Source organism: Anneissia japonica, unplaced genomic scaffold (assembly GCF_011630105.1).
Source record: "Anneissia japonica isolate Jap-2015-1 unplaced genomic scaffold, ASM1163010v1 scaffold287960_len3192837_cov198, whole genome shotgun sequence".
NCBI classification, from domain to species: Eukaryota; Metazoa; Echinodermata; class Crinoidea; order Comatulida; family Comatulidae; genus Anneissia; species Anneissia japonica.
In genome coordinates this window covers 717,810-730,330 of record NW_022712725.1, presented here as the reverse complement: position 1 = coordinate 730,330, position 12,521 = coordinate 717,810, and the positions used below count along the sequence as shown (strand labels likewise).

Genomic DNA, 12,521 nt, shown 5'->3' with positions numbered 1-12,521 from the left:
TGCTAAATAATTCAATTTTTACAACAATTTATATGTTTTATGGTGTTTACTTTATTATGTTATTTTCTATTTTTTCAGTTCTTGCTGAGGAGGAAAATGCAGGTTAGTTTATATGCAATGTTTAATACTAATGGTAATGATGCCGTATCCATAACAAAATGTGCTAAATGTGATGACACAAGTGCCAAAATTTAAAACAAGAGATAATTTGAGACATTAATTTACAATTTTAAATGATTATAATTTCAACATTGAGATGATGGAATATTAAAGTTGTTAAATACTTAACCAGGTGAACTGGCATAAGCCAAGTTTCTGTTTGTTGAGTGTACCTAAAAAATAATGAAATACATTGACCTGTATTTGATAATCACCATTATATCATCTTTTTTTCTAACAGCCTGTCGCGCATCTCCAGTTTTCCAAACGGAACGTCAGTATTTATTCAGTTACCCATTCATGCCACTGACAGCTAGCACTATCCACTTTGATGTGCTAGCAAACGATGAAGTGTTCATTGCCCTTTCTAACCAAAACTATGATGTAGAAGACATGTATGAAATCGTTATAAGTTCTTCGCGTGGAAAAGAGTCGGCCATCAGACGCTGCAAGCAGAATTGTCTGAAAATTAAAACCAGACATACGCAAACCATTGTCAGTAGTTCAGAGTATCGAACCTTCTGGATCAGCTTTGGAGATGGTCATATCGCAGTTGGACGGGATGGAGAACCTTCATTCATGGAATGGGAAGATGAGGAACCGTTACCAGTAAGATACTTGGGATTTTCATCCGGACGCCGTAGCTCCGCAAACTTCAGATTCTGTGGCCAAGGTAAACTACCTTAAGTAATGCATTATCCAACTACAGACAGTATTTATTTCTGTATTTTAAGATGTCTAGTAAGGCAATTAAAAAAAATCCTTCAACCTACAATATATATAATCAACTTTATATTTTAAATTCAATTTACATTGTAATGTTTACTTTAATTATTTTGCAGAGTTATCCGAGCGTGATTTCAACACAGGTACGAGTAAATTTCAATTTCATTTTTAAAATTTGATTTTATCATAAGCTTACAGTTGCCAAAGTTAACAATAAAATATTTTAACTATAACTTAAATATGTGACTTTAAAAAAATAATACATTTTTTAGTTTCATTAACTCTTGATTTTGAAAGTAATTCAAGATTTCATGTTAATACAATGGAAAAGAAAATAAAGTAAACCTATTATGTATTTATAATTCAAAATCAATGAAAGAACATCAAAAGTAACAAATATTGCGAAAATATACAGTACATTATTTATTTTGGTCAACTATTGCATTTGGAACTATGGTTTTCTATTAAGAATTAGCTTGAACATTTGAGATATTTTTTCCCAGATTGTAGAGAGTTTGGAGAATATACTACTGACACACGCTTCTGGTACCGTTACCAATATGATCGTATTAGTGGAACCCATATCATGTTTGATGCCAAAGCATCCAACGATGTTCACATATCCCTATCCAGTATGAACCAGAATCGACCAGAAATGTATGAAATTGTAATTGGTGGATGGCGTAATTCAAGGTCAGTGATTCGTCGATGCCGTGGCTGCAGCAATGAGGCAACATATGTACATAAACGTGCTGGAATGGTTAGTAGAACACAATATCGCAGCTACTGGATCAACTGGGAAGACGGTGTGATTGCTGTTGGACGCAGAGGGGAGGCAGCCTTCATGAAGTGGACTGACCCTATTCCACTAGAGGTGAACTTTGTTGGATTTTCCACCGGTTACAGAAGCGCAGGACATTTCCGATTCTGTGATCTTGGTGAGGAAAACTTTCATTCTATAAATAGTATCTGATATGATGTATTGTAATAATAAACATGATAAGCCAACATCCAGAATTGTGTAATCTTGATTTATTAAATAAACAATGCAGACTTTTTTAAGATAACTTTAACTCACAAATATTGATAGTACATACAAAGATTTTTGTTAAAAGATCAAACAGTTAGATTAAATACCTAATGTTGTTTATTAATTTCAGAATACATAGGACTTCAGAGCAGTGCAGATTCAGGTGAGATAGCTATCATAAAATTGACTTGTTTACATCTTTCTTCAACATCTGTAGTAGAAGTGGTTGGCGCATCGGTTGTGCTTGGACTCCCAACCTTGAGGTCGGGGGTTCAAAACTCTCGCTGTGCAAGTCGCTTGTGTCCTTGGGCAAGGCACTTTATCTACGGTTGTCTCTCTCTCCACCCAGGAGTATAAGTGGGTACCTGGTAGGTTCAAGCACAGCCTGCACTGAATACAGCTGCAACATTATGGAATCCCCCATGGGGCTTGAGTGTGAGTTCCATATGTGCTTGAATCAGTGATCCGGGGATAATAATGTAAGCGCATAGAGGTCCCTACAATATGCGCTATATAAGTCAACAATTATTATCTGTCTCAACATGTTCTTTTCTTTAGTATGTAACTTCTTAGAGAATTTTTTTTAAAAGCAACTACAAAAAATCATCTAATCGTTGAAATCACCGATCACATGATCAAATCAATCTACAGTATTTGCATTTAATTATTATTGCAATTATTTTTCGAGTATGCACAATTTTTGAAACAAAATCTATAAATCTATTTTACAAGTAGATTAGAATAAAGTTACTTTTATATGCATGTACCGTAGTGCAAATGTTAGAGATTAAGTTTGGATGGTCTCGGTATGAAGAGGCTAAATGAAGGAAGTGATCCATTGTGGTATTAACTCACTGTACATGAATTTATCATTGAAATAATTAACTAACAAAAAAGAAATGACAAAACCTTGTTTCATATCTTTGCTTGGATTTCTGAAAAAATATATATATTTTTTTTTAGCGACATTGAACCATTTTGGTCGTAGAAGACAGCGACCATTGAGTAAGTTGTGCTTAATTTTTATTGAATTGTACTTACACTTACGAACTACAAACACCCTTAAATTGATTACCAGTCAGTTAAAGGATCTATGAAAAGGACATAGAATGATAGGCCTATTATTTTATGTGTTTGATAATTAGCTAGTAAAATTATTTGATTTGTGTATTCTCAAGTACAAAGCTGGTGCACACCAAAAGCCCCATAAATTGAAAGAGACTTAAGTTTAAAAAGTACCATTCCATTCTGTTATTAAGTGTCAAGTGTTCTTGCTAATGGATGTGAAACAATAATAAAGCAAGTTAATAAATGACGATAAAATGCTCTACCCATCCTTTTATGTGACAAGGTTCTACTAATTTACATATTATGTTGGTGTGATGTGATATCATCATGCCCATATATGGTTGTGATATGATAATGATGCACATATGTAAGCAAATCACACATATTCACCACATAAAATTAATAGTGTGGACAGAGTCTAAGTAGAACACCTTTATTTCATCCATTTAGATCTCATCTGTAACGGATTTGGCGATCCCCATTACAAGTCATTTGACAACCGGCGTCAGAACTTCCAAGGAAACTGTTCCTACCATTTCCTGGTTGACATGCTTCATGAGGAACCAATGTTTGTTGTAACAGTCAAAAACCAGTTTAGGAATGGAAGAACTCGTGTGTCAATGTCCGAGTTTGTGATTATTGAGGTTGATGGTTACACCATTCAGATGAACAGAGGACACACTCTATTGGTAAAATTCCTAAGAATTTTGTAAAAATGAAAAGGCTATTTTTCTACAGTTGCTTTTATATATATTTAACTTGGATATAAAGAACTAGCTACTAGGCTTAATTACCTTAGATGGCAGTGTATCTAGAAAGTATACTAAAAGTTGCTGGTTTGTTTAACCGCACACATTAATATGTTATTTATCTGTTTCACTTGTAGTTGGATGGAGTTGAGACCACAATGCCATCAAACCCTTCAGAAGGTCTCTTCATAGAGTTCGTCGGAGGGAACATAGTACTTACCTCGGATCTAAACTTCTGGGTTAAATATGATGGCAACACCCGTGTACAGGTTGGTGTTGGTGATGAGTATTTTAACAACACTGGCGGTCTCTGTGGCAATGCTGATGGAGATCCTAGCAATGACCGTCTTATGCCAGACCTACTGCAGGCACAAAACAGCAAGGCTTGGGGTAATAGCTGGAATGTGGATCCAAGGTAGATTTTATATGCATAGCTTGAAACATTGTTTTGTATCGGTATGCTTATTTGGTGTAGTTTGATCTTGTCGAGATAAGTGTTTAACTAAGAGGAAATGTTGCTGCTTCTTGTACTGTAGACCCTGGTACAAACCTGACTATTAAAAAGAAGAAAAAATCTATATTAATGTAGATCATTGTGGGTCACAGATCAGAAATAGTTACGGCAGAGTTAATTTAATATATTAATGAGGGAAAAAGTGGTTATAAAAAAATGTATTCTTTTTCCAGTTGCTACATTGATACAGAACCAGAACCCGAATGTGATCCAGAAAGAGAAGAAGCATTGAGTTCCAATGACCTTTGCGGCCAACTGATTGACCCACTAGGTATTTTCGCACCCTGCCATTCGGTCATCGACCCAGAGGATGTCTTCCATGCTTGCGTGTATGATCTGTGTCTCATTGGTGGCAACGAGATGATCTGTAACAACTTGGCCGAGTATTATGAAGATTGTGCAGCGCAAGGAGTGGAATTCCAACGCACGTTCAGAACTGAAGAATTTTGCTGTAAGTTATATATCAACATTTTATATTATTTTTATAGAATATTGTTAACAATTATATTATTTGCTCTTTAAAATTATAAACATTTAAATAATTATTTTGATCTTTGAATTAAAATAATAAATTTATTGCTGTGCAAGTTGCTATGAAATAAATTACATATAATACCATTATAAACTAGTTGTTATCTAATTGTATTAAGATTAAAATCAAGCCTAGCCACTAACGCAATTTCAAATTTTATAAAAGTATTTAGGGAAGGTATTGAGTACTATGTGTGATGACACATTAAGTTTCACTACACATTCTTGTTTATATGGGAGAAATGGCATAATTCTATTTTAGTTTCGTGTTTATATTTCATTCACATTTATGTCATCATTCAGTCCATTCACTTTGTCTTTATAATTTGTCATATTTATTTGTTTGTGTTTTTTTCAGATTTGTGTGTGAAAACCCTCATCATTTTATCACTCCATATATTTTGTGTTCATTAACATTTCAGGCTAGTCCTGTGTACACACTCATCGTTTGGATTTTTCTATGGCTGTATTTTGCCATCATTATTTAATTAGTGCAGTAATAATTTAGCGTAGAAAGATATTGCTTTCCTGTCAAGTAGATTACATAGAAAATATATATAGCAGATGTCTTGCTCCTTTATATATATTACTTAAATTAACAGAAAGTGCATGTTTTAGAGAAAAAAAAAGCTCTGAGCTTGATTTAGGCTTGATGCTGACTACTTGTTTCCTTTTGTACGTTATTTCCAAATGTTAGTTCATTTTGTTGTCAACTATGATAAAACAAGTGAGCTAAGGTTTGGGTGTTTCTTCTTCAGTTACATAGTGCATAGTATGTTGCTTACTTGTTTATATGTATTTGTATATAATTTTCATATAATTTGCATGTAATGTCATTTTCATGTCTATTTGTTATTGTTATTATGATAATCATATTTTTGTGTTAGTGTATCATACTTGAATGACTGAATATTGCTTGAATGTAGTAGCAGATCGTGAACGATAATTAATGTTTTATCTCCAATTTATTTACACTTATCTTTAATATAAATGTAGTAGGTGTTAAATGTTGATGTTGTCTATTTTTTTTTTGTCTGAATCTAAATTCATGAATAAAAAATATTTATTCATCTTTCCAAAACAATTTTCTAATTGATTTTATATGTTGCTTGTAGCAATGGAGTGTCCTGCTCATAGTCATTACTCTTCATGTATGACATCATGCCCTGAGACTTGCGTAACAAGCATTCCTGAAGACGAGTGTCCTGACTCATGCGAAGAGGGTTGCGAATGTGACGAGAACTACATCCTTAGTGGGACACATTGCATTCCACGCGATCGGTGCGGTTGCCAAGATGAGTCTGGCACATACTATGAGGTACATGATTCTTTATTGTTTATACTATGGATTCACCTAATTACCATAAGCTGTAACTGTTGTGATTGTGACTTAAACAATCGATTGAGTAATTAATTTTTAAATGTTGATTGATTGATTGTTAGTAGCTAGTGTACATTATTCAAATCAAATGATAATTCCCATTCAAATCAGGGTTCTGTTTAAATCTCTTGAACTAAAAAAATCTTTACAAAGGTATATAAAAATAAATTATTACTGTATTGTCTATTACCTTATTATCTTAAGCAATACATCATTTAAATTTATTGTAGATTGATGAAAAATTTAATATTTATATTGACATATTTAGATTGATCAAGTGTGGGTCACCTTAGACTGCAGTCGCCAATGTACCTGTATGGAAGAAGGTAACATGGAGTGTGTGGACATCGCATGTCATGATGATGCGGTCTGTGGCGCACAGGATGGTGTCTATGGTTGTCATTGCCCAGAAGGGCGCACTGGCGACGGCCAAGAAAGCTGTGAAGGCATGTAGAATATTTCCATAACCATTGCTTATTAGGCCTAAAAACACTTTTCATTCCTAGAGAGTACATGACAGTTTAATTTTAAAATAAATAATGATGTATATAAGGGATGACATTTAAATATCAACTTATTCTCTTCAGATATCAATGAGTGCTTAGAAGGACATGGATGCGACATTAATGCTGAATGTACCAACTCAGACGGTAGTTATGAATGTCAATGTCACGATGGGTATGAAGGAGAAGGGGACATTTGCACAGGTAATACCCTCTGACATAATAAGTCTGCCCCATAGGAGGGCTATCTGCTTCAAAACAAGATAGATATGTGGTGTGAGTGCCACAAATGCAAAAACTTGCACACAAGAACCAAGATAGATCTTCTGTGAGTTTGTTAAATACTGCAAAAGCAGGATAGGAAAGCAAGCAAGCAAGCAACTAAGAAAGTATAAGGAGACAGCAATGGCAATAAAATTTTTAAAATATTCAAAATGCTTGTCAAATTTGAGTACTGTACACATCTACCATCACACAAACATACACAATGCAAGACAGATAAGTATCTCACCGTAGACTAACAAATAATGTCATTGAAACGTTAGGTAAGTTTTTTTTCTAACAAAATTGCTTCGACAATAAAGAAAGGTACTGTGCTTAGTTGCTTTGTTTTTAAGATTATACGATTGCTAATTGCTTTATTCAAATCATATTTTTTTATTTAAAGACGTCAATGAATGTGAAACGGATGAAGCTGAGTGTCCACAATTTTCAAATTGTGTTAACGAACCTGGCACTTACAGCTGTGATTGCTATCCAGGATTTGTTAAAGTCAATAATGTGTGCGAAGGTATGTTCTATATCCCCTTTTACTCACTGAATCGTTGTAAATTTTAGTTTTTGGTTTCTTTGTAGAAATAAAATAGGAAAACACAACCAGGACTGATATGAGGGAAATTCACTACACCAAATTATGGTTAATTAGTTTATTTTGTCGTCAACAGTATATAACTTTAAAAATATTTCGTTTTCTTTGGCATAGAATCATCCTCCACATTCGTGACTGATGCTATAGACTACAGTAACGATCCATGCTACCTGTACAGTGAATATTGTGTGAACAATTCTACATGTATCAACCATATCCCCGAATATGGAGAATACCTTTGTTCCTGTCCAGAAGGCCTTGTGGGTAATGGTCGAAATCCAGCAATAAATCCTCAAGAAAATACTGGTTGTACTGAACGTAAGTATCATATACTCAGTGCCAAAATAATGTACTGACAGATGTGGCATTGTGGCTAAAATGTATTTGTCCAACTGTAAACTTGCAAGTGTACCGTCAAGTTTGCGTTAGATTTGTTCCTCTCTTCTAGCAGCTGATATAAACATAATTTTTTGCACAGACATCTGATTTTGAACATGACAATAATAATTGAAATTATGTAAATTGGAGAACCTATAACATCTATAATTGAACATTTTGAATTAATGAAGGTGAGCAATAAATATTTACCACTTTTTAACTACAGTAATGTAGTGATTTTAATGATAATTGATTTTCTTAAACATCTCAGCTGTTATGGAATGTGAGGAAGGGCAGTATCTAATCTTAGTAGATGGTGAAGGCTTCTGCTTAAGAGAGGTACCAAACCCTGAGACATTTGATGATGCTAGATCTAATTGTCTAATCAATGGAGGTGACTTGGCTTTCTTCCACAATGAAACCATCTTCAACAAGGTACAGGATGAATACCTTCTGAACCTGCCGGCTGGCAATGAAGATCACTGGATTGGATTGAATGACAAGCATTTTGAAAGTAAGTAAAGGGTAGACGTGTTATTTGTACAAAGCATAAATAAAACTAATATTGAAAATACTGTAGAGTATTATATAATTATATTTTTATACATGGAATCAAACATCATTATTTCATCATAAATGAAATTCTTTAAATATGTAAACCAACACAAGATAAAAAGAAATACGTAATAAAAAGTAAATATCAATTAAATAAATAAGGACAAAAACTGAAAACAAACCGAATAAAGTAATTTTTTTTTGTAAAGCTCATTTACATATTATTAACATCCATGCAACAGTGTGCTGTAGTTAGAATGTAGGTGATTATGGTAACCATGACTTCAAATCATTGCCAAGCACAGTGGAATTTACAGGCTTAAAATTTCACTCATTGTTATAAACTCTACCTCCTTTCAGGGATCCATGTGTGGTCAAATGGAAACCTTAATGGCTACAAAAAGTGGGCAAGTGGACAACCGAATGACATCGATCATTCTGAGAACTGTGTGACTTTGAAACTGAATAGTTTTGATTACTACTACCACGATGCAGATTGCTCAGACACCAAGCCATACCTGTGCATCACACGTAAGCTACTGTAGTTAAATTAATTCTTTCAAAATTTTTAAATGTTATTTTCCTCCACAGAGTCTGGTAGAAAATAGCAGGAGTTTGTCTAAATTCCTGTGCAATGTGTCTACCAGAGCATAAACAATTAATAATAGAAACATTAATCATGATTCTTTTTAAAATACTAACATTATGAATGTTCCATTTTTTTATATTGTCCTTGATAATATCTGCCCAACTAATCATATTCTGTTCTGAATTTTACTCATATTTGAATTGATCAAGCAAGCTCTGTGACTACCAACATATAGACATAAATTTCATGAATATTTGCTGACAGCAGTGTAAATGTCTGTTCACAATGGTGTGACAATACATAAGAAAGTATCCACAGTATTTACAAACTTTCACTTTATTCTCTCACTTTAGCAATCTCATACAGACACTGTCCAAAAGGCTGGCAAATGAATGGAGCTCAATGCTACTACAAGGACGACACACCAACAAGCATTCAAGATGCTTACTTACAGTGTAAGGCAAATGGCGCACAGCTTGTCAGCATCCTCAACGCACAAGATAATGAATTCATTGTCGAAAAGTAAGTAACTAGGTGGTCATTTTCGCATATAATATAAGTATATAATAATATGAGAGGGCTAGGGAGAGAAAAATCTGAACAATTGTTGTTTTGTAAATGCCTAGATAATGAATCTCCTTCGACTTGAAATATTTTACTGATTCCATTTTTTTATGCCTGAGAAGATTAGCATGTAGCGTGTTATGACCATGTACATAGGAAAAAGTGTACATTCTTCCAAGATCTTTAACGAAAAGTACTGTGTAACTGATGTCACTATTTTTTATGTGGATCAAGTCTGTATGGTCCATAAATTTAATGTTTTTTTATTTTAAATTGCTGTAAACAATGTTCTTTGCAGTGTACAAGCAGGAGCAGCCTCTGACCTGTTCATCGGTCTGTCTCAAGGATTGTTCCGCAAGAAGACATTCCATGTGGAAGGTGATGAGATCGTAGAAGGAGATGATATGGCATCAATTTGGATAGATGGTGTAGCGTTTGATGAGAATGACTACAGCAATTGGATAGAAGCCTTCTCAGACGGAGAGCAATGCGTTGTCCTTGATTCTGAATCAGGTCGTTGGAAGGCAGTGGCGTGTTCTGTACAGGCCGGATATATCTGCCAGAAGTCCACTGGAGGTTGGTACATTTTATGGAAAATGTTTAGCATTGGAAATCTATAGCATTGGAAATCTATTATTAAGGATAAACAGATCAAATGTTATTTGAAATGTTTTTTCCTAGTGCAATTATATTTATTATTGTTATTGTTATCACTGCCATCATTATTATTATGATTGTTGTCTTAAGCTGCCACCATTGTCATCAGTGCTGTAACTAGGAGTTTTGGCACCCATTCCCAGCTTGGAGGTTCCTTGTTCTGAACTTGCTGTAGATGTTAATTGATAAAAATAACAATTTCAGCAAAATCTTTGGAATTAAGAAGCCCTCTTGTCCAGGCTTATTTCAACACCCTGGGTGTGTGCCCTGTTCTGCACTCCAGTAGTTACACCACTTACTGTCATGTAGCATCAGTATCGTTATCATCATCATTCTCCTTCTAACAATATGAGTGGATAGTCGAACACCAATGCGCTGATCACTAACTGCAACTTTATGTTTCATATTTGTTTGACCCAGTGGCAGGGGTAATAATGTGAAGGGCATAGGACAATTTCTTGGCATGATGTGCTATTTAAAATGGTTTCCTTTAAATTATTACTACTATGTCAATACATTGATTACAGAACACTGTCCAGAGGGTAGTATGAAGCTAGGCCATGTGTGCTACAAGCCACAGGAGGAGGAGGAAACATTCAGTGAGTCCTGGATAAGCTGCCTTGACACTGGTGGTGAACCTGTTGTGATCTATAACCAGTACATCCAAGGCCTCATCAACACATACCTAGACAGATATGGTTTCAACACTAAGAGCTACTGGATAGGTCAGGCAACTTTTCTTAAAATTATTGTTTGATTTAGATATTTAATTTTATAACATTTTAAATATGACTCAACATGTAGACTGTCATGGTTCTGACAGTATCAGAACATTGGTGAGTATTTATTAGTTTAATTCATTATTCTATTTTCCATCAGAGTTTACCATATGTGGCAAAGACAAGCCAAACTAGTCACTTGTCGCAAAAAGTTTTGAGTTATTAATACATGGTTAAAGTGTAAAATAGGAGCTATAAAATGGTAAAAAAAATCATTCAAATCTGACATTTCCTTATGAAGTTACAAGCATTTAAGCATACAGCTGTTTAAAGAACAATATATGAGAAATCAGCCTTCAAAGTTTATGATTTCATGCATTTCTCATGCAGAAACTATTACAAAATCATTAAAAGGTGTTTTAAAATTGTAATTGGGAAAAATAACAGCACAGCATGATGATACATACATGATAGATACATAAACCTTAGTTTAGTGAAATAAAATAGATTTTTAAAAATTTTACATTCCAGCATGTTTTTGCTATTTTCTCTGAAACACAATTTGCGATGAGTGACTGGTTTAGCTTGTCTTTGCACATATGTAAAAGATAGTCACACTACAGTATTGGCTATCTTGTTTAGATGAAAGGAAAATTCAAATGGTATTTTTTTACTCAATATGCAAGGTGATGAGCAACATTGTAGTGTGATAATAACTTTTTTTTCAAAGTTGATTGATTAATTGATATTGATTGATTGATTGTTGCTTATAATTTTACAGGTATGTCTGATATGGAGACTGAAGGTGAATTAGCATGGGTTGACAGACTAGAGGTTGGATATACTAATTTCCAGGGTGGCCAGCCTGACAATGACGAGGCAAAAGATTGCGTTTTGATGAACCACAATGCAGGAAATACTTGGAATATGCATACATGTGGTCGTACCGAGACATATCGTGTCCTTTGTGAATTTGGTAGGTCTTTAAATTAACATAGTTAAAATAATAAAATATAAAAGAAATGAAAATAAGAATATGAAAAATATAGATACAGTACAATAGATTAGAAAGTATGATTTATGTTTATTATAAAAGATTATAATACAATGTTAAATAATAAATAATATGAATTGTGTTAAGTATGATATTTATAAAAGCCTCAATGCAACTTTTCTTTCTACTGCCTATACTATGCAATTTCTTTATTCATTACCTGTGACAATAATTTAACTAACTTTCAGGCTAACTAGTAACTAAATATAAATAGAAAAGTTGATTTGCTCTAAAAAAATTTTACTGCTGAGATAGGACAACTAGAAGAAGCAATTATGATAAAGAGTAGAGCTGTAGGTGGTTGGTTTACAATGACTAAAAACAAATCATCTCACTAAAAATGAGACAGTTTGTAAAATATAAAGCATTACATTGCTATATCATGTAATTGGCACTGCATTTAAAGTCAACAATATAATATAATACAAATAAATAATACATTATAATTGTCATAAATAGTGTGTTATACAATTAAT

General features: G+C 33.7%; 1 protein-coding gene across 2 annotated transcripts in view; it reads left to right on the top strand.

Moving 5' to 3' along the window:
- LOC117107989 overlaps window positions 1–12,521 on the top strand; it is a 109,538-nt gene that overhangs the window by 37,501 nt on the left and 59,516 nt on the right. For both annotated transcript variants that reach the window (XM_033249801.1, XM_033249802.1), the window contains 20 exons: window positions 79–102; window positions 401–832; window positions 1,002–1,028; window positions 1,389–1,823; window positions 2,046–2,078; window positions 2,879–2,920; window positions 3,434–3,672; window positions 3,870–4,147; window positions 4,420–4,697; window positions 5,893–6,095; window positions 6,427–6,604; window positions 6,746–6,865; window positions 7,329–7,451; window positions 7,644–7,847; window positions 8,179–8,421; window positions 8,823–8,993; window positions 9,405–9,573; window positions 9,914–10,191; window positions 10,800–10,997; window positions 11,773–11,967. In XM_033249801.1, the coding sequence (XP_033105692.1) occupies window positions 79–102; window positions 401–832; window positions 1,002–1,028; window positions 1,389–1,823; window positions 2,046–2,078; window positions 2,879–2,920; window positions 3,434–3,672; window positions 3,870–4,147; window positions 4,420–4,697; window positions 5,893–6,095; window positions 6,427–6,604; window positions 6,746–6,865; window positions 7,329–7,451; window positions 7,644–7,847; window positions 8,179–8,421; window positions 8,823–8,993; window positions 9,405–9,573; window positions 9,914–10,191; window positions 10,800–10,997; window positions 11,773–11,967 (3,870 nt within the window). The remainder of the gene's footprint in view (window positions 1–78; window positions 103–400; window positions 833–1,001; window positions 1,029–1,388; window positions 1,824–2,045; window positions 2,079–2,878; window positions 2,921–3,433; window positions 3,673–3,869; window positions 4,148–4,419; window positions 4,698–5,892; window positions 6,096–6,426; window positions 6,605–6,745; window positions 6,866–7,328; window positions 7,452–7,643; window positions 7,848–8,178; window positions 8,422–8,822; window positions 8,994–9,404; window positions 9,574–9,913; window positions 10,192–10,799; window positions 10,998–11,772; window positions 11,968–12,521) is intronic.